The 22,919-nt window shown below is 44.1% G+C and overlaps 2 protein-coding genes across 2 annotated transcripts in view; one reads left to right on the top strand and one right to left on the bottom strand.

Annotated features, from left to right (window-relative positions):
• Positions 1–1,108: 1,108 nt before the first annotated feature.
• Positions 1,109–22,919, top strand: part of tfb1m (transcription factor B1, mitochondrial) — a 31,901-nt gene continuing 10,090 nt past the window's right edge. Inside the window, exons 1-6 of the mRNA XM_084568641.1 lie at positions 1,109–1,145; positions 3,199–3,345; positions 3,811–3,962; positions 4,097–4,205; positions 4,291–4,442; positions 5,716–5,835. Of these exons, the coding sequence (XP_084424767.1) occupies positions 3,213–3,345; positions 3,811–3,962; positions 4,097–4,205; positions 4,291–4,442; positions 5,716–5,835 (666 nt within the window). The 5' untranslated portion in view covers positions 1,109–1,145; positions 3,199–3,212. The remainder of the gene's footprint in view (positions 1,146–3,198; positions 3,346–3,810; positions 3,963–4,096; positions 4,206–4,290; positions 4,443–5,715; positions 5,836–22,919) is intronic.
• Positions 17,726–18,706, bottom strand: LOC311505203 (claudin-20; the record flags this gene model as incomplete). Its single annotated transcript, XM_084568642.1, has 1 exon — positions 17,726–18,706. Exon 1 carries the CDS (start codon positions 18,452–18,454, stop codon positions 17,726–17,728), a length of 729 nt encoding a protein of 242 aa, XP_084424768.1. The 5' UTR covers positions 18,455–18,706.

Here is a 22,919-nt window from a genome sequence, read left to right on the forward strand (position 1 = left end):
ATAACACAGCCTAACAGGAAAATAATACTGACTCAACTTTGAATTATCATCATAACAGAAGTTATTGCTGAACATACGGACATCTCATCTCTTGTGGTTTCTGTGTTTATTGATGTGCGTCTAAATTGGCTAGGAAATTATATACTCTTAAGTATTTCAGGCTTTGTTTTTCTTCTGATGTTCCAGCTCTGGTGATGACTTACACTCTCAGAAATGTTAATTACTTGTGTTTCATTTCCTGCCTTTGCTGATCACACACTAGAGGTGCACAGAGGACGTGACTGTCTGACGCCCTTGTGTTGTAGTTTTCATTCAAATTAAAGTTTAAGTGTAATACACTTAAATTGGGGGAACAACGTTAAACATGCAATTATTTTAAAATCAGCCATGATCCATTTTAAAGTAGTTTTTACAGCAGTATGCCGCCATGACTCTCGCCCACCACAACTTTTCTCTGCCAAGGTCAGCCACAGCAAGACACAGAGCTGCCAGTCATCTGCTAAACACTGGAGGGGAAGGGTATTTCCATATCTAGCTCGTACAAAGTGACACAGCGTGGGCTGACAGTGTAGTAGGGGAGACCACAGGGCCAGGGGTTAATTTCAAACAACAGCTGTGCATCATCCACTGTGACAAAATACTTAGACAATGAATAGACAGTATGTCCTGTAGTGTCGACATGTAGTCTGATCATTAGTTTAGGTGGGTGGGTATAACCTAATGATGACAATGGATTGGAACCATTTGGTAGTTGGTGAACATACATGAGCATAGATTTGATATTAAATAATTGTATTTTATTGCCTATATTCATTTAATAGTTGCCCCTGCTGTTCTCACAGTTTTTATTGATATATTAAATGCTTAAAAATTGTTAACAAAGACCCAGTGATTTGCTTTTTTGGAACTACATTAACCAAAAGTCCTCCTGTGAACATGCAGTACATTGCTGAAATGTCGCCCTCTCCTGGCTGTGAAGCACCATTACATCAACAACAAACGCCTTCTCAAGGGCAAAGGATAGCCCCGCCCATCTCAATGTGATTGGTTGTTATTGGAATTCCCGTAAACTCATTGGATACACGGGCTTCTAAACAGTGACGAATAAGGAAACGTGAAGGAGAAAGACGGCACCGATGAGAAACGTGGGTAAACCCTTGTGTGTTCTCACCTTTGTGTTCTCTTTGTATTGTGTCTGTGGTTTACTACAAGCCTTCTATCACTGTTTAGAAATAGTATGAATTTGTTTAAGTTCACAGCCCTCTCCGCGAGCTCTGTTTACAGCCGTTAGACTATGAAGCTAACATTAGCTGCAAATGCTAACGACTGTGTCAGAGTGTCAGAGTGTGACACAACTGTCAGCATCAGTGTGCAGTTAATTGTTGGGGTTTGAGGTTGAGTTACCGTCATTATCGGGTAAACGTTAATTCTGTGCAGCAGTGTTTCGTATAGCTGTGGTGCTGTTCACCGTAAACTAGCACACTTAGGTGTGAAATTATTTAACATGAACGCGTTTTCAACATTTGGAACAGTGATCCTGGATGTTTGTGACGGTTCTCAGTCATCCAGGTCATAGTATAGAACTAGAACAGTTCTAGAACTGAAGAAGTTACTTGGATGAGCGGCGAAGCGTCTTTAAGAAACTCCACAAATCCAGTTGCCCTTGTTTTCAGCTTTTTGGGGATAATCCTGGATGTTGTCATCGTGTTCCTCATTTAGTTTTCTGTTGTAGCACCACTGGGTGGTGCACGAGATCTTACTGTAACACAATATTACCACAGCTCGATCACTATGGGAACAATCTATCTCATAACCTGATTTAGCAGTAATTGAAATTGATGACAGTTTGCCAAATTAGACAAGGAATCAACAGACCAAGAACCTTTTGCTTGTAAACCTTTTGAGGGTAAAAAGACACTTAAATGGCCCTGCAATGGACTGGCGACCTGTCCAGGGTGTACCCCGCCTCTCGCCCGATGACAGCTGGGATAGGCTCCAGCAGACCCCGCGACCCTTCACAGGAACAACCCGTAACAGAAGATGAATGAATGAAAGACACTTAAATGTATATCAGCTTTATTGGCCAAGTATATATATCATAACCACTGACAGGAGAAGTAAAGTTTTGTACCAATCAGTCCTAAGTGACAATATAATGTTCTGCTGGGAAACTTTTGGACCTGGCATTCATGTGAATGTTACTTAGACATGTACCACCCACCTAGACCAGATCAGGCACCCCCACCCCATAGCAATGACACTCCTTGATGGCAGCAGCCATCCCCAGTGGGATGCAGCCCCACACAGGCACACACACAAAAAATGCTTTAGGAACAACTAAAAAAACATGAAAAACAGCACAAGGTGTTGACCTGGCCTCCAAATTCACTAGATCCCAAACTGATCAATTATCTGTGGGATGATCCACAAAGCCCCCCCCCCCCCCTCAACCCATAGGATGCAGAGGCCCCCAGTAAAAACATTCTGTTGCCAGACATCACAGGGCACACTCATCAGGCCCATGTCCATTCTCTGATGAGTCACAACTGTTTTTGAGGCACAAGGGAGACCCCTAATGTTATGCCTGATTGGTGTATGTACTATTTTAGCACTGTATCTGAACCAATGTTGCTCATAACTGTTTCCCAGGGCTGAGCAGATAACTGAAGAATGAATAACTCAGTCTCCCTGGCGCTGTCATGACCTTGTATTCTAACTCTGACAAAACAGAGCACACTCTGTGTATCCTTTGCTCATTTGCCACCTGCATTGCTCTGTGTCTTGTGCCCACCTATAGATGTGGAATTAAATGTACTAAATGACACGTAGAAGAGTCAAAAGCATGAAAGAATAGTGTTCTGACTTTATATTTGAACTGAAATATCCACCACAGCACATACTTGGTATTTGCAAACCATCTCTTTGTACACGCAGAGTGGTAAACACACTAGGAGCAGTGGGCAGCCATACAAGGCTGTCTGGGGAGCAGTTTGGTGGTGAGGTGCCTGGCTCAAGGGCACTTCTCTAACCACACATCCCCCAGACATGATAACATAACAATGCTACTACTGTGAGGTTATTAGTTCTGATAATGCCTCACTCTTTTGTCTCATTCAGGAGTGTAGCTTTTGAATTGCTTTGCTGCTGAACGATCTTATTTTCTCTCACCTGTTTTTTTGTGTCGTTTGTTTCTGACAGTGTGCACCTGAACGATGGCTGCCTCAAGGAAACTGGCTTCTTTCCGCCTGCCTCCGTTGCCGACTGTAGGCGAGCTGATAAAGCTCTACAAACTGCGAGCTGAGAAACAGCTGTCCCAGAACTTCTTGCTGGACTTGAGGCTCACAGGTCAGGCTCACTGCCTCACTCTTTTCCTTCGTCTCCAGTGTACCTGCCGGGTTCTTGCTCTGGGCGCAGCGGTGTGTTTTGTCACTTGATTGCACAGTTCCACGCTGGCTTGTTCAAAGCCATTGAAGCTGACAGGCTGTTCCGTTTGGGGCGAGGTTCAGCAGATCTGATGTGAATGGACCGACTCAATTGTTTGCAGCCCCTGAGAGTCGGAGCCTTAATATAATTATCAGTGATGCAGTGCAGGTCTGATCCGCTCTCTCGTCCTTGGACAAGGTGACTGTGAGATGACGATGAGACACATTAATCTAACGGAGGCATACAGCAATTGCAGCATCACACACTATTAATCTTAATTTAGATGCCCCAGACTCTGATGGAGACATTTGATTGAGCGGTATGTTGTAATTTATATGTTGAATTGGTTAATATATAATTGACAGTTATCCCTCTTTGTGGTTTCAGACAAAATAGTGCGTCAGGCAGGCAGTTTGACGGACGCATATGTGTGTGAGGTTGGGCCCGGTCCCGGGGGCCTCACTCGCTCCATCCTCAACGCTGGAGTGGCCGATCTGCTCGTTGTGGAGAAAGATTCGCGCTTCATCCCTGGGCTGAAGGTAAACTGAACAGCTGCATCAAGTCTGATTTCTGCAGCATTCTCAAGGTCATTCAGAAACGGCTCCATTGTATGAAAACACTTCATTTCAGTTGCAGCATTAAGTGGTTTTCTCATTTAATTTAATTTCCGTAGTTGTTGTCTGAGGCGGCACCAGGCAAGATGAGGATTGTCCACGGTGACATACTCACCTACCGGATGGATCGAGGATTCCCAGCAGACATCTCCAAACCGTGGGAGGAAGGTGAGAGGAGGGAGGGACGTAAGCTGCCGAGGTTTGTCTGAGAATTAAATGAACGCGTGTGACCAAAATGTGTGTGGCTTCACAGACCCGCCAAACCTTCACATCATAGGGAATCTTCCCTTCAATGTCTCGACCCCGCTCATCATCAAGTGGATGGAGAACATAGCCAACAGGACGGGGCCCTTCGCCTATGGACGCACCAGACTCACACTCACTTTCCAGAAAGAGGTGACGGAGGTGAGTGTCATGTGCTGCGTCAAGAAAGAAAACTTCCTAAATACAGTCACGCAGTCGCTACTGCATTAAACTATTTCACAATTAATTTATTGTTATGATTAAATGTTGATTTCTTGATTATTAATTGGAATTTGCAAGTTAATACTATACTTTGGGTCAGTTTTTATTATTATTTATGTTTTATTTCAGTTTTGGACCTCACTGGCCACCATATTAGGTATAATAATAATAATAATAATAATACATTTTATTTAAAAGCGCTTTTCAAGATACTCAAAGACACTTTACATAAAAAGGACATCAAATTAGCAAAACAATGTGAAATATAACATCAAAAACACAATAAACTGAGCTAAACATTAAAAGCAATTTTAAAAAGGTGTGTTTTTGTCAGAGATTTGAAGGTAGGAAGCTTACGTATGCATTAATAATACTGTTTGGACCGCCCCGTTATATTCAGAAGTGCCTTGATTCTTCATGTCAGATTCAATAATTTGGCCCATTTTGTAAGGACAATATCAAGCTGTTGCTGCAGATTTGTTGGCTGCACATCTATGCTGATCCCACGGGATCCCAATGGTGCTCTCCTTGATTGCTACCTGGCGACCGGGGAGCCCATTAGAGTTTTTATATGTCATATGTCATATTCAAGAAACCAGTTTGCGATGATGTTAGCTTCGTGACATGGTGTGTTATCCTGCTTGAAGTAGCCCTCAGAAGGGATTGAGATGTAGAGATTGAGGGAGACATGATCAGCAACGATACTCGGTGAAGTTGTGGCATTCAAATGATACTCAGCTGGTACTAAGGGGCCCAAGGTCTGTGAAGGATCCCCCACACTGCTCATACAAGCCAGGATGGATCCAGGCTTTCGTGTTGTTCACGCGCTACCATCCGAACGTCGCAGCAGAAATTGAGACTCATCAGATCTGGCAATGTTTTTCCAGTCTTCTATTGTCCAATTTTGGTGAGCCCTTGTGAATTGTCGCCTCAGTTTCTATGTTCGTTGCTAACAGGAATGCCACTCAGTGTGGTCTCCTGCTGATGAAACCAATCTTCTTCAAGGTTATTTGTGGTTGTCTGTGTTACTGTTGCCTTTTGATCAACTTAAGCCAATGTGGCCATTCTCTCCTGACCTCTGACATCAACAAGGTTTTGGTCCAGAGAACTGGCGCTCATTGGATATTTTCTCTTTTTCAGGCCATTCTCTGTAACCTTTCTGATCTTGCTGAGTATGCATCTCTAATTTTTAGTATTTTTCCTCTCCATCCAGAGGCTGACAGCCAGCGCAGGCAGCAGTCAGAGGAGCCGCCTTTCCATCATGGCTCAGTATCTCTGCACTGTCCACAAATGCTTCATCATCCCTGGACGGGCCTTCGTCCCTAAACCAGAGGTAGGAGAGATGTTTCTTTATTCCTGGTCAGTTCATTTTCCAGGTGTCTCTCTCTGTGGGCCATCTTAAAATAAATTTTCAGCCTTCTGAACACATTGTTTGAAATTCTGACATCGTTGGTATCAGTATTGGGAAAAGATGGCAGATGGTGGATTTTGTACCCCCAGGCTACAGTGGAACCTTTTTACATCTCTGTTCCACGTCTGGTCCCATGCTCCCGTCCCTCATCATGTCCCCATCGCTCATCTCTCCCTCACCCTTCTCCCTTTAAGGCGTCATTAAGACTGTGGTGAATCAGTGTTGCCTCTCTTCTGTCTTTGGACCCTTTCTAGGTTGTAATGATGCCTGGTGGGTATTTGAGATGTGGCAACATCACACTGCGCCTTGTAATGAGGGCCTTGTTTCTTTTTTAGACTCAATTTCTCTGTCTGTGTCTTCTTTCAGTCCATGTGCATCTGTCAGAGGAGAAGAAAGACGTTCAGCCTTATAAAATATGAGTGTTTTTTGATTTGAAGTTGGAGATGTATAGCAGGATTAGGGGGTGCATTAAATAAATAAAAGAATTGCTGCGAAATTTGAAATATCAATGTTGGCTAATGGACGGCTCCGCTGAGAAATACTCTGAAATCACAGAAACACGCACAAGTCTCTTGAAAGACGCTGGAGCTCTGTTACATCTTTGTACAAATGAAAGCATGTTTTTCTTTTCCTGAACTGAAGGATAGGTGTTAGGTGGATGCCAGAAGGGGACTGCTGGTCCCTTGAAGAAGCGTGGCTCTTTAGGACACCCGCTGTTGGTAAATATTTAATCTGCTATGTGGAGTAAAACGAAGCAAAGTGAATGGGACCAGCACTGATTGTTCATTCTCTTAGAAGAAGTAGCTCCCAATGATTATTTCATCACACTCAGCTGCCTCTCTCTTTCCTCTGAGCGTCTTATTTTAGTGTACGCCAAACTGTGGCTTAATGGCTTTCAGCTTGTTTGTCTGTGATGTAAATGTGCGCGTGTGTTGACATGCACGTGTTGTATGCAAATGCGAACGAAGAAGACTCGTGCGTGCACGCACTGCAGATGAACCAGCGCCTCCCACATGCCCAGACTGGCCATCTATCCCCACTAAATGCTTTAATGGGCACTTGGTCGAATTGATGTCATTAGGAGAGATGATAGCGGTTTGATGAGCAGGCCTCCTGCTGCTGGTGTCCTATAAAAGATCAGAGTGCACGTAGAGTATATTAATGCAATAAAGGCACTGCATTCTGCAGGCCTCCTTTTTTGTAACTATGTCATGTAGTGTAATTCATAAAAAGCTCAGCAGCTCTGCATTGTTTACTGGCGCACAGCAGAGTAATTACGCAGAAGTGCGTGAACAATAAAAATGCCCCGCCTGATTTACGGGACAACATCAGTGACTGCTAGGAGGAAGAAGAGGACTGATTGGAATAAACAGCATGTATATGGCCAAAACGATATGAATACACAGAGATTTTTGAAAGGGTTTTTATAAAAATACGCTCACTTAACAAAACATTAGGTACGCTAGTGGAAAAGAATGCATTCCAATATAACAGTCCTGGAGTAAATATCTATCGTCACGACTAGACTATTATCATTTTCAGTTTATGTTGTAACTGTGTGAGAAAGATGGTAATTCAACCGGATAATTGTTTTGGAGGACTGAAGTTTGTGGTGCTGTTAAACTGGATTGAATTAAACACAAAAGTGTAATCTAAAATGGGGTTGTCAATATAGAAACGTGTCGGTACAGCACAACACAATTCATTAGTACCGCAAACCACGAATCAACCATTGAATCAGCAACTTTCTCAGTTATTTGAAACCAACGCTGATTTAGTGCAGCACTGTATATTAGAATGCATTTGTTTTCACTAGTGTGCTCATGAACTGGCAAATGAGTGTAAATGCATCTTATCCCACACCCAGTTTTCAAAAATAATGATGGCTAAATATTCTAATTTTGGGCCCTAAGTTAATTATAATGAGGGAGAAGCACTATCTGATACATTTAGAATGTAATTTTCTTTGTAGTCTTTGTGTGTTTATCTTCTGGTTGCTACAGTTTGTGTGTAACTTTTGAGGCAGTATACGTGTATGTGTGTTACCGCGCTACACACCTATAGCCAATAAATCCACCCAACGGTCTAAATGTTGGTATTATCTTGCTCCCACTAAACCTCTGGGATCGCTGATTGTGTTAATGAAGAGGAATTTGTTCAAACCGAAGCACAACTGGGCTTTCTTTTTGTCCGTCCTTGGCGTGTCCTTAATCACGTCGGCTCAGTCGCGTATTGATAAACCGTTTCTCAAAATTGTCTTAATCGGTTTCAGATTCTCTTCCCTGCTACATTTAACCGTGGCACTTTTTGTACAAGGGCAGTAAATAAAATGCGCTACAGCAGGTGCTGTGACACGCATATGGCAATTAGTAGAGCATGAAAAGCATCTGAAGTGGTTTAATACTGCGTGATCAAACAAAACCTTTCCAAATGATGAGAAACCGGCATCAGCTCACTGCGGGGGAGGGCACGGAAAGTGTGACAGTGTGTGTGTGTGATGATTGGCCAGTTGATTTGAACCTAGAGGAGCTGACCAATGCGGGCTAACGGGTTAATGAGAAAGGAAATGTTGAATCCATTTAACATGGGCTGCTGGGGGTGGGGGGGGGGCATATTGACGCGCGGTGGGAAGATAGGCTCTTATCCCTGCTGTTCAATTTGTCAGTCTTGTCGCTCTCGCCCCAGGACTATGCTGCACCTCTCTAGTGTCACATTGAGTGACTGAGATTGTCCTTGAAGGTTTCGGAGAGTGGTGATTGGCTGCTTTGTTGGTGTTCCCCCAGGCTCAGAGTGCCCTAGGTCTGTCCTGCTGCAGATCACACCTGCCTCCCTTTCCTCATTAGTCACACTCCTCCTGTTAATTCTCACATAGTTGTCAGATTGAGCCGTGTTTAAATTGCTTCTGTCATTCACAGCTGTATATCCATAAGATCTCTTCAAGTAAGCTGAGAGCCGTTTCCTGCGGTTGCTTAATGCGTGTTTCTGATTTATATTCCGATCTGGGGTCAAGGAATCTTTGAGAGCACGTTGTCATCAGACATGTGCATCTTCAACATGAACATCCAGCCTTCCACATTCATCTTCACTCCCTCTTCACATAGAAAAGAGCTGATTTGTAAAGAGTAAGGAGTGTGTGCAGACTTGCTCATCTCTTATCCCCTGCTTCCCTGCGTCCGGGCAGAATATGATTAAAATCATCTTCTACCCGTCACAGGCAGGCCTATAAGTCGTGCAATAGATGCTTCATCACAAGCGACCTGCTGTCTTTTCTGTAGAGCCCCTCGAGGCCTACGCTGTGCTAACAAGTGTGGAATTCATTAAAAAAGGTGAGGGACAAATTGAGGCACTGAGAGGAGGACAGGAGGAGACGGTGATACTAATAGAGGTGAAAGAAGCAGTAAAAGAAAATGAGTAAAGAAAACTGGAATAAGGAAATAATAATAACATGGTGGTTGAGGACAAAATAAAACAAAAACTGCAAGCAATTATGAAGGAATGCATCCCCATGCAATTTGATCCTGAAACTGCGTGCGTCAATGGGGAGAACTTTGGGGTAATAAGAAACTGGAGCTTCACAAACCTAAAACGGCAAAGAAGACAACAGCTCTGATAGATAGGACTTTATAAACTGTGTTTTTGATCAATCTCCATCAGTGGAGCAAAGCATCAGGTATGGTTTGACCGCATACGTTTGCAAACCTATGTCAATTATCAGTCAGCTCAGACAAATTGCAGGTTATCTCTAGTCCATGAACCAATCAAACTGTAGTGTTCAACGACATTGCCCATGTTTGGCTGGTTTTGTGCCATCGGCAAGCGCGAGTGGCCCCATTTTTATGGGTAGTTGGCACTAGTTGGACCCTTGACCAGGGCATGAGAAGAAAAGCGGAAAGTAAGTGAAATGACAGAAGGCTCTTATGGTTTTACTTCTTAATCTTAGGCTTCCTCTCCTCGAAGCTCTTCTTGTTTCCTAGAAGAATCATTTTGTTTCATGCAGGCGCAGAACATATGTGCCCACTGACAACTGGTTGTTGTCTTTGTGGCTTGTTCAGGTAATTCTTTCTGGCACATTCGATGTGAGGGAATGCTGGCCCTTCGTTGCAGATATTCCTCCGATGTCGGTTTGGTGTATCTCTACTTTTTTGGAACGTACCGCAGAAAGTAAACATGCACAGCTGACCAAATTTGTGATGTGATACATGATCGTGGTTACGAACACGTTCAGAGGTGTCATGTTGTAGCTGTCAGAGTAGTATCCAGTATATTATAACCATAAAATCTGTCTAAGATGTCGTAAAACACAGCATGGAGAGAAATGATCTATAAATGACTAAAAAGAAAGAGTCTATTAGAGAACAGAAGTTGCTGGAAGGTTGAGATGCGACGAATCTAATGAAACAAAAGCTGGAAAAGCCTCCACCGCGCCAATACAGAGCACCAGAAGACAGATTCATGACAGAGATCGATTCCGAAGGAGAGTGAGGTGTACCTCCAGCAGATGGTTGTCTGGGTGGGTCGTCAGTCCACTCTGAGTAATGGCTGCATCAGCCATCACCCACCAACCAACTGAGCCTCACGAGAGGAGAGCTCTACACATGTTCGCCTTGTACACAGTCTTCTACCTAGAGCACAGGCCAGATGAGGCGAGCCTAAATTAAATTTGTTAATGCTGCATTGAAAATCCATTATAGCTGGCAAGGAGTATGTGGACTAATGCAATCCTGCAAACATAAACACCAGATCTGTTTTTAGCTGGAGATTTTTCGTGCTTTTTCAATTTCTCTTCAGGATCAGCTGGTATTCCACGTATCAAAATGACTATATCTTTTGAATTTGAGCAGTGTAGAATGTGACCCACATCAGACCGGTGGATCGCAGGGATAGACACAGCAATGGATATCTTATCGGTGACCTGAAGTGGCCCAGCTCTTCCATCCACCGTCGGAGTGAGAATCTACTCAGAGGGGTTGTACTGGTTTCTAACCTCCGGCCACACGTTCTTCCCTCAGACAATTCATCCAGGCCTTATTCCCATCACATAAACGGGGTCAAACGTGGTATCAGGAGTATCAAGGAAAGCTATTTCAGGGACTCGTGCAAGCGCTGAAAACGCCCTAAGGCTCGGTCTCAATACATCACAGACCCAAGGTAAAATCTAAAAATACTTCTCTTCCTCCTCCTCCTCCTCCTCCTCCTCCTCCTCCTCCTCTCTTCTTAAACAAAATGCCGAGGTTGGCAGAGCTGGCTTACGAACATCTCCAGAGACCTTTTGCTCCTACTAACGAGGAACTGTGCCGGTTACGATCAGAGTCAGCGCCAAGAGTTTAGCAAATTCAGCTCTGTTTAGTTATGGAACGAGCAGGTACACTATTTGTTAAAAATAATTGTAAAACTTTGGCTGTTTTCCAAAAGAAAATAAGGCTCTGCTGGTGCAAATGGGTGAAGCAGTGTTTTAAAAAAACACTGATAACAAATGTGGAAAGAAGCCTCAGCACAGTGGGAGGCATCAATCTATAAGCTATTAACTTGAAGGGCTATGTGAACGCTCCAATTTAAACTTCATGCACTGTGATTTCATGACTTCATTTCAGGCTTTTTAGAGGAACTGAAGGTGTAGATGGAATCTAGAGGGCGTGTCGATCGGGTTTGCACAAGCTGAAGTGAAGAAAATGTAGTTTAAGCTAAAAAGTGGCTTAAGAGGGCATTTCATCAATGTTTTAGTATTTGCACACGTCAAAGCATGCGGGGCACGTCTCTGCCTTGGCTTGTTATTGTCTTTCAGCACTCCCGCTAATCTATTTCAGTCTTCCGTAATACAATATGTCATCTTTACAGTCATTGTTTTCGTCACAAGAAATACAGCTTGCAAAAGATGAAAAGCGATGCGTCCACGCCCCTGGAGCGTTTAGCCTCCCTCACCTTCAGCTTACCGAATCCTCCCAGCCACGCGTCCCGCCCCGTGCTCAAAGCTGAAATATTAAACGGCCTCCTTTTGAACTGTCAGAGTGTATTGTTTTCCTACATGCGCTCCTTTTGTCATCTCCATAGCTTTTTACTGCCTTTCTCAGCAGTTTACTGCGCAGCCAAGGTCGTTGCTATTATTCCCCAGCCTCACACGAGCGCTGGGACCAGAGCGCAGCAGCTCCAACAAAGGAAGGTCATCCTCCCTCAGCGTTGATGGCAGCATTATATCTCCAGTTTGAACCTTCATGAGCGTAATGGCTGTCCAAAACAAAGTGCGGTGACATACTAGAGCTATTTGCTCACTGCATTTTGAGCGACGTGGTGATCGCTGATGGAGCTTTGGTGATCGATGGCATTACAGTTTCTTATCTCCCCCTCCTACCTGTCTCTCTCTCTCTCTCTTTGTGTCTCATGTAGTGCATTCGCTCTGTCATCGTTCCACACGTCTGTTTTTCTTCTGTGATCTTCTGGAGAGGATATTTGCTGGTCACGAAGGTCAGCAAAATAATCTGTGAATCTGGGGAGTTCTAAGAAAAAGGCTGACGCGCAATTAACCCCTGTCCGGGACTGACAAACGCTCACCTCCCCTCTTCCAAAAGCTTACATTCCAGATCTGTCATAGCGGCAAACCCGGGGTGAAAGCCTTTGAAGAAAAATGTAGGTTAAATACACAGAGGAGCAGATCTTATTAGCGTTCCCCCACGAGAGGAGTAGTTATTTGATCTGCACTCTTGTTGCATAAGCAAGAGGAGTGGGAGAATGAGAGGGAGCCTTGAATAATCCATGTTTGTTTCGAGAAAGCATATTCCAACTCTCGCTCTCCGTCGACCAGGCTCCAATCAGCTGTAATGAGAGCCCAGATTCCAAGTAATTTAATAAGCGCTCCATGTGAAGGGTATATAGCATATATGACACACGTATTCCAGCTGGAGAACACACTGTGCTGTATGCGGATTTTAAAAGAAACCCCGGTGAAAGCTCAAGACATTCTAACGCGGCAAGTTGGGAAGAAATCATGGTTTGAGTATTAAGGCCTTTCTTTCTCCATGTAGCCATTTCTACCGTTTAAATTTAGGATTATGTAAAAGCAAAAAAAGAAATAAAATGGTTAAAGCAAAACCAGATTAATGAGTATTTCCAGAATTTGCCACAAAATTGTATTATATACTTAACCCTAAGTAATAACCAAAACTTCTACCTTTAATAAGCGTTTATTCAAACATTTTCTCATTATAGCACATTTTAATATGAACTCTATGAATAAAGAAAGGATTTCAAACTTTTACCTAATGATCGTGTTCATTACAAAAGTCAAGATTTATGCAGTGTAGACCCAATTAGGAAGGACTGTATTACTGAGTTACAATATTCATTCATTTATTCATTCATCTTGTGTAACCGCTTGTCCTGTGAAGGGTCGCGGGGGGGCTGGAGCCTATCCCAGCTGTCGTCAGGCGAGAGGCGGGGTACACCCTGGACAGGTCTCCAGTCTATCGCAGGGCTAACACAGAGAGACAGACAACCATTCACACTCACATGAACACCTACGGCCAATTTAGAATCACCAATTAACCGAGTACCCGGAGAGAACCCACGCAGACACGGGGAGAACATGCAGACTCCACACAGAAAGGCCCCAGTCGGCCCATGGATTCTGCCATTAATTAGCATGCTCAGTGTTGAGCATCATTTAACAGTGGCTTGTGTTGTCTACAATTGGAAATACAACTGTATTAGTTCTCTCAAAAAAGGTGATTATTTACCTCGTTATTAATAAATCTGCTTATCATTTTCTTGAATAATTTCTTGTTCAAGGGAATAAATTTATTGTGCAACCAATCGTGTGACAGGATAAATTATAATTTCTTAACATAACAGTCAAGTTAAGGACAAGCAGTGAATTGTCACCATTAAGTAGCTAGAAAAGAAAGTGAATATTTGGCTCTTTTCCTTCAGAAAAATGTTGCCTCTATTATTTTTCTAGTGGTCAACTCATCCATCATCATCATCAGAGCTCTCTGATGTTTTATGGAGGCACTGTTTCTAAAGCTGGCCGTTTTGTTTGTACTATATTTTCTTGTCATATATCAGCCAACGCCAGTACACGCCAAGTAATTGATCTCATGTTTAGCGACATATTGCAGCAGTTGTCTATTTTTGCCGTGAGTTGTCTCATCTCATAGACACCCTCTTACTGTACTTGTTATCTATTTTGTGGTCCTCATTAATTATTTTCAAAGGCTGTTCTTTTCCATGCCGGTCCATATCAACGCGGCTGGTTTCATGTTGTCGGTAATCCCATTACTTTGTGTAAGCCAACTCAGATAACTCCCATTCCCTCAGCCTCCCAGGGGTGTTGTTATTATTTTACTCATGTATTGACTTCTGCTATCATCTCACTAAGGAATAACTGGAAGAGTTTGGGAGTGGTATTAAAAGAACCCCTTATTTATTTATTATTTTAAAAACCCATTTGCACATAGTAATGTTTTCGTAGATGCCTATTTTAGTTGGGCTCATACTGCTGTGTTCCTGCATACGAGCAGTCTGCCTGCCTGCACTCAGAACAGCCTGTACCATCCGGCAATCTGTAGATTTGGCAGGAAGATGAATGCTATCTCCATCCTCATCGGCCGCACGCGTAAAAGCACACAACATACACAGTAGGCGCGCTGCTTTCACAAAATAGTTTTAATTGGTAAAAAATAGAACTACTCGCACAAGCACATTGAGACAACTGTATCAGAACTTGTGAACTGTTCATCATCACAAATATGCTCTGGCAAAGTAAGAAGTGCTAAAGCATTCACAAAAATAAGCTGCGGTTATCAAAAATTAACGTCTTGGTACAGTATACGCAGAAGAGTTGTAACTCTTTTAGACTTTTAGGACCTAGTCACTTTGCACTCTGGCCATTTATAAGCTAATGAAAGTTGCGTGCTGATGATCAAGCTGCACAGCCACAAAAAAAGAGAAATTTCTAGCTCCTACTTCCCAGCTGAATCCTATCAGACAGAAATCGATTCCCTTTTATTTATTCATTTCCAGAGTGCCACTTGTGTAATGTATTTGTACTGGTCCAGAGAGCTTGCAATGCTCAGCCATTTGAACCAGTCTGCTGTGAAATAAAGTAACACAGGTAAAGGTGCACTGAGTAGTCTTCTTATAAAGAAGATATGGCATGGACATGGTATTGTATCTTATTGAAACAATCTGAAGGAATCCTGATCCCTCAGTTAAAAACAAACATCGTAAAATCCTGGATACTTGTGTACAGTTGTCACAGACCTACAGCGACGCAGACTTCCTGTAACAATCATGTTGTTTTTTTTCTTTCTTTTTTCCATTTAGAAAATACCACACTCGTGTCTTTCCTGCGAAACTCTCAGTGAAGTCTTGCTGTGCTTTGGGAAATAAAGGAATAAAGAGGATTTAAAATAACCCTCGAAAGCTGCACTGGCCTGTACACAAGCATCCAGTTGACTTGAGACTTAGTCTGGCAGAACAAATCACAAATCCATAAAACATCCGCGAATGTATAATTCATGTACAAACGACGCGATAAAAAAATAAACAGAAAGAACTCCAGATATTATTATTATTATTATTATTAAAACGTGTCATCATGAGACGATTTGGCACATTCTCGAAACACATAACGTGTCAGTATTAGTAGATGACATGGCACATTCTTTACTCTGTTTATTGCATTGGTTATGGTGCCTGGAGAGTGAGATGTTGTCAGGAGGACGGTACTGTCGGCTAAATTCTGAGCTGGGGCGCGAGGGCCAAGTCGGGGTGGGGTAGAAAGCTGGCCCTCGCAAGGCTGCCTGGACCGGCAGCGATGCCCACGGAGATGCCCGTGGCGTGCCGGCAGCAGCCTGCAGGTGGCGAGCTGGGCTTAGCCATCTGCTCTCCCCCAGGAAGCTGCATGTTTATGAGAGAGAAGGAGAGAATGTGCAGCCCTATACATCACTGCCAAGGCCTGTCTCATAAAAACATAAAAACAGTATTCCTCTCATATCTTTCCCTCAGAAGAGTCGACACACTCGGGACCTGTGAAAGCATATCTACTGACATATGAGCAGGGGGGAGTTTTGTTTATGTGCGAGCGGGGAGGACATGCTTTCAACATGCATCAGCGTTCTCTTGTCAGTCCGTGTGACATGTGGCACAAGCAGGACAGGAGGGTTGAGTGAAAAAAAAAAAAAAGAAAAAAGGAGAGAGAGATAGAGTGACTGGTAAGGTAAAAGAGGAATGGTTACATGGCCAAGTGGATGCAATTTAAGACAGACCTTCTGCAGGTGCAGACTGGTAACATATGCGCACTGCTGACGCACTTGGAAAACAAGTCACATATGGAGAATGACTCAAACCTTTTTTAGCAGCCCGCCACACACGGCTATCCAGTCGACCATGACTCAAGAAGCATCTCCTTTTTCTTTGTTTTTTTGCCTCCCTGCCACTGCGCCATTAAACATCGATTCAGCCACGAGAGACCGGTTGCAGGGCAGAGAAGCCAAAGAGGAGCATTTTCTAAAAACCTCCAACCGGGGTTGCTGCCTCATGTCACTTGCTAATAAAGGGGTTTAGTGAAAAGTATTGTGAGCAGAGGCTCCGATTAAAGCTTACGGCGAGAGCAAAAGATGCCCCCCCACCCCACCCCCCCACCCCCACCTCCTCGTCCAAACATCTTCCCTGACTGACAAGCACATACCCCCAGACAATGAACATGTTTGATTGCTGAATTCCGTTTCCATGGCAGTGTGGAGGAGGATGACAGGAGTGAAAAGCGAAGCACATGCAAAAAGCCGGCGTGTCTGAGTGTTTACATGGAGCATGAGTATGTGTGGGTGTGCGTGTCTGGCAAGGATTGGGATGGGTAGCTGCTACTTACAGGCAGATTGTTATTGTTTGGATGGTAATATGAAATCAGCCTAGCAGATAGTCCACTCTGCTCGTACGCTGGATTGCTTCCTGTCAATTTCTCTCCATTTCTCTCATATTCCCACCTGCAGAGAGAAAGACGCAGGCAACTGTTTGTCTCCATTTTTCTTCTTAAATCCAGCCCAGCAGCCCACGGTCTACTCCTCCTGACAGTCCTCTTTGAACACTTACAGCAGGGTAATGTTTCTACAGCTTTTCAGGCACAGGCATTGTGTGGCTATGTCTCAGTCCTCTACCAGGCATTCCGCTGTATTAATACACAGACTCCACACAGCATGCTTTAGAGGCAAAATATCAACATCATTCTAGTAGCTAACAAAAATATGACCTTTTATTTCAGTCCGTTCCACGTTGCATTCTAGTGGAATACGAAAAACTACAATGGCTTGCTATGAAAGGGTTTTTACTTACTGCTCTCGGGCATCATATTGCCTAATTTGTGAAATGGGAAGGTACCGAACGATTGTAAATAGCAGCTAAATGATTGCTTTTCTCTTTCAATTCAAACCTTTGGCGAGGAAAAAAAAATCTACACGGAAGGCTTCCTTATTTGCTTAATCCATTCCCCGGGGAACTCTTTGTGATTTACTGATGAAGGATGTCTGCATTTGGTTAGCGGCTCCCTTCGATCCTGCAGCACCTTACCCTGGCTCCTTACACGTTCACACTGTTTGTTCCGAGGCGCTGCTCAGGGAATACCTCCACTGCTTGTGCTTGCAAAACAGAAAGAAAGGAGAAGAGCAAGATAGAGGAGAAAGGGAAATTAATTCAAAGTTGTTGCCCTCCTTTCTCATTTTTTCTCCACCTCCATCTGGAGTAGAGCCTAGTGTGTAGCCTAAGCTGTGATGGTTTCCCCTCAGGCTTGTCTCCTTTTAGCCGTAGCGTACACATCGCCGCTTTATTACACATAGTCCTGCAGGCTGTAGCCAGTCTTATTGTCTAATGGTGAGAGAGAGCAGTACTGGTGCTGGAGCTCCTGCTGCTGCTGGAGCAGCTGTTGCTGCTGCTGCTGGAGCAGCAATTTATCAGGGGGAGGGAGCAGGACCAGGTCCTGGGGGCCATGCCTCTTCCCCGAGCAGGTCATACAGAAGATGGACCCACCCATTAAAAGGAAACCTGCTGAAACAAAGGCCACGTACACGGCACCCCCTGGCTCAAACTTATTGCTCTCGGGCACACTGGAGTCCAGGAAGTTGGTGATGACCTCGTTGGTAAACCAAGAAGCAGGCACCAGACACAGAAATCCTGCAGCTACAAAGCAGCCACCACTGGCGATCGCAGCGTGCCGCTTCGAGCGTCGTCCACCTCCCCAGCGTGTGCATTTTAGTCCCAAGGATGCAAGGCAGAGGCCCATGGCCGCCAGTACGCAGCACAGCACCATGGTGGTGCGAGCAGTCTGCAGGTACGCAGGTAGTGAAAGCACCGAATACTTCAGTGTGCAGCTGAACATGCCTGTGCTGTACCATGTGCAGTCCATCCACAGTCCCTGCATCTGGGAGATCGCTGTGATGATGTTGGAGCCCACATCTGCGCTGACCTTCCAGTTGGGCAGCAGCGTGGCCACCATGGCTCCCATGATGCCCAACAGCGCCAGGACAAATCCAAATATCTGCATGCCCGTGGATGCCATGCTCCTTTTCAAGTCGATGCTGCTGCTGCTGCCGCCTCAGCCGTTGTCCTCTCCAGGCAGCATTCACCCAGCGCCAGCCAGGCTCGTCGACCCCACTGCCCGGCCGCCTCGCTCTCCTGCCTCGGTGGCGTACCAGCTGCCAGTCAAATCCCCAGTTCCTCAGCTCCTCAGCCGCGGCTCCGCTGGACTGGAGGAGAGAGACAGTAATGAGAAGCTGAGCGGGTCTCCTCGCGGTCGCTTCTTCTCTCTCATCTCATTCACCTCACACAAGCACAGACTTTTTCTGGCTGGAAACAAAGGGCAGGCGTGAAGCACGAGCGACGAGAGCTGGCTCTGCCCCGACTATAGGTAAGCAAAACACAGAGGGTTGTTGTGCATGTGTGCATTTTCTACATGCTGCCTCTGCCTTTACAGAGCCCCGTAGAGCTGTTACTGGAGAGGGAGAAATGAGTTTGTGGTATTTGCAATGCTCAATAGCTATGTGGACTTAAAGCTGCAGTGCCCACAGCCCACTCATTTACAGTATATTCTAGCACTTTGAATTCAGTGCCGTTTAATAAACTGAGCCTTGCTTTTCAAAATTAATATAATAGCATCTTATGGTTAGTTATAATTTTGTCAGATGCCAGATTTAAACTTGGGTACGGGTTTTTATTATCATCATTATATCGTGAGACTTTCTTGCCTCATCTAAACAAACGGGTCATTTCAGATTCTTCAGTAATCTCAGTGTAGTTGTTGCTGTCGCTTTATAAACCAGTGAGAATTAAAAAATAAGCCCTTACCCCGGCTGGTGCAGAGCTGCCCCTGACGCGTCACGTTGTTCGCAGTGATTCCTGTAAACACACACGGTCACAGAGGGAGAGACAGCAGCCTGGTGAGGGGGCGAGGAGGACAATTCAGCCCGGACCGCCGAGCCATTCAAGCCATCCATTTCCTTAGCAACAGCGCAAGAGAGACCACACAGGCTCGGACGGAGCCTGGGAGAAATGACCGTACTGCCGTCTCTCTCTCTCTCTCTCTCTCTCTCTCTCTTTCTCCTCCTCTCCACCGCTCAACTCTCCCCCTCTCTCTCTCTCTCTCTCTCTGTCTCCCCCCTCTCTGGTTTATATGTGTGTGTGTGGAGAACAGCAGTCTCTGCCTCACAACTTCAAACACGACTCAGTCCTCACGGTGCAGCTCCCGACTGCTGCTCCTGTACTTCTGTCACCTCCTCCTGTCGAGACAGACAGCGATTAACTGCTCCTTTATCTCAACCGTTTCACAAACACTGAACTCTGCGCTACTTTCAAACACTTGTTTTTTGTCTTTGCCGGTCGGCGCTGCGTCGTTTATTCTGTAAAATCTGCATTATTCTACCGGAAATGGTCAAAACATCAGTAGAAAAAGCGGCTTAGTTAGAGTTAGCTATAAAGCTAGGTTAACTCGTTAGCTAGCACTTTGTAAACAGTGCTACAAATTTCATCAGTGTATGGAGGCCAAATGCATCAGAAAAAATAATGTGATTTTTAATATAATAAAAAAAAAAATAATTACCAAGATGATTATCTCAATTACTCAATTATTATTGCAGAATTTGGAGAAAATGTTAGAAAAACAAATTTGAATTTATCATGTCAGATATCTGATATATTTTAATTCCTGTCACAATCTCAGAATTCTAAGATTTAAAAAATAAATAAATTAAAAATGAATTAATTTGCTTTTGTTTTACTGAATTGACAAGATCCTGCAGACAAATTGCAGTGTACAACTTTTGGGTCCCAACTTTAGTTCCACCAACCACAATGTCTTGGGTTGCCTGCGCAAAGTGGAAAAACAAATAACAATATCATTTGTATTACTTAAAGACGGAAGTATCTGCTATTTCTCTCCTCTCAAACCAAAAACTGGATTAAACTAAACAGGGAGAGACATTGTTTGCTTTCAGGAATCAAGTAGCTAAATGGGTGCTTCTCTCGCTTATAAAACATCTTGTTAATAAAAAAAAAATTCCCATGAAAACCTTTCTCTGAATTCTGAGAACTTGTTGATTCCCCAGAAAATTCCGCATGTAGAATTCATCTCCCAACACATCAGCATGTAATAGCTATGTCTGATTTTTTTTCTCAGTTTTATGTATAATAGGTTGTTAATAATGTCTCCACAGAGAGCTAGTGGGATTATGTGAAAGCATTGAAAACAGCGTGTAGTCTACTGAGATTACTTGTGAATACGACTGATGAATAGATTTTTGTCAAAAATATAATACTAGACAAAATGTGGCTACCTACAGAATTGATCTGAATAAAAATGGCATTTTTCTTTTACCATAATATGAATGTATAAAGGTTTCCAGTATGGTATTTGTGGTGCATACAGGCTAATTGTCCTTAAAGAGTTACTGGCACTCCAGACTTTATTCTAGTGGAGAGAACTATTCTTCCTCTGTAATGTTAACTAACAAAATCAGGATTAAACCCATGCCATTCTTGCACGGAGCTGCTCAGTAACGGTAATTCAAACCTGCTGTTGTTACAAGATAAGAAATGGCAGAGATTCAAAGTCTAGATAAGATTTCCAATCATAGCCTCCCTTCACAACTGGGAAGGGTAATCTAATTAACACAGAAGACATTACCGCTATCATTATGAGCAGATGAGGTGGTCAGATTTAGTGTTTGAGGAGGCCTCGTTTGTTGATGTGCTGGTCCAGAGGCCAGAGGAGCATGTGTACCCCACCATGCCAAAACTGACCCTCCCTGGAGCGCCATCTTCATCAGGCGTCAGTCAGCAGGAGGGTAAAACTCACACAGCTGCTCCCCTGTCTTTGCCTGTCTTTCCTCTCCTCTCTGTGGAGGACATACAACAATGCAGGGAGTGGCTACGATGGCCTTGATTCATGAATGACAAAGAGGACAAAATGAGAGAGGGGGTGAAAAAAAAATCAGGCAGGACTAATAGACCTGATATCCTTGTAAACGCAGATGGGCGTTGCTGTTATTTTGCTGCATGGGCAAATCAACAAAAAACAGCCAGCTGTGGGAAATTGTTCTGCCCACCCCCCTAACTACAGTATGAGGACCAGGTATTGGCCACAGTGATGTGTAGTCATTACGTGTAGATAGGTTGGTAGCAATTGATTTGTTTAGCTATTGATCTGTTTGTTTAATTTCCACCCAGTGCTCTCCCCACCCTCAACGGTTTTCCCTGTAAACTACCCCTAAGAGACCCCTTTCTTAAAATTAGATTTGGCCAGCTTGCGGGGATGGTGCACACCACATTGCCTCCAGTGTGAGGATGGTGTCGATCTTTCAGCACTACATTCTCGGGATTCCGTATGGGATACCGTTGCAGCAAGATGAGAATTTTTTTCAGTTTTCTGCAGGCACACTACACTGTAGCCTGTGTGACCTGTCTCCTTGTAACCGATGAGATCTTAAGTGCTGATGCTGGTGTTGTTCTGCACGGAGTAAGATAAATAAATAAATGGATTTCAGAGGGGATGGATGAAAGGAGAGAAAAATGTGGGAAGGAGTGAAAAGCAAAATACTGTTAACATACATCCGGTGAGTGCAGATGTGTGACTCTGTGATGTGTGAAGATATTGCAGGCTATTATAAGCGTGGTCCCCTTTATTTTATCACCTCACAGCAGAGCTCTCGAGCCTTTCTGCAGCATAGCTGTAAGGCACAGCCGGACCAGCCACGATCCCGTTTGCTCACACGAGGGGCTTTTATCGTTCAATTAGCATTTTCCCCCTTTTATGTCCTCCCTTGTGTAATTGGTGTTTCGTGCTCATCGTCTTGCAGAGGCGGTTTGTTCACAGTTCAGATGCAAGGTGTCGTGTGATGGCTGTTATGCCGCTGTCAACGCGATCTTGTTGTGTGGCAGGGCCCGGGTCCAGTTTCACCATACATAATATGTGCAAACCTGTCTCGGGCAAAACACTTGTGACATGTCGCAAAATTACCGGCACTGGCTTGATTAAGGAGTCTCTTTAGCTCACTCCATTAAGACATGACTCCCACATGCACAATCTGGACTGGCATTTAAGACTTTATTGTCCCCATGCTGTTCTCATTTACTACGATAAATTTCACATTTCTGGGCAAAGTTCAAGCTTTTCTATGACGACAGCGTCTCTCCAAGGAGCTGATCTTGTTGAGGACTAGGGTCTTGTGTGCATGCCATGTGCGATTCCATGGGAAGTATGCTGGATTGCTAGCACAGGAAGCCAAAGCCCTTCCTCCTTAAAGCCCGCAAGCAATATTAGCCTGGTATATTCTGTGGCATTGACTGCTGCCTTCTCCTCTCCGAGAGGCTGTCTCCTTCCACTGATGTAATGGAGGTTGTCTTCACAAGGTATTGTCATGATTTATGCAGGTCTCCCCCCTTTTGGATGTAAGATCCATGTGAGCTTTTCTCCTTCGTATTCCCTGGCTGTATATAGCTTTCTTCCATCCCCCTGCTCTTTCTCAGAACCT

Source organism: Chelon labrosus (assembly GCF_963514085.1).
Source record: "Chelon labrosus genome assembly, chromosome: 20".
Lineage (NCBI taxonomy): Eukaryota > Metazoa > Chordata > Actinopteri > Mugiliformes > Mugilidae > Chelon > Chelon labrosus.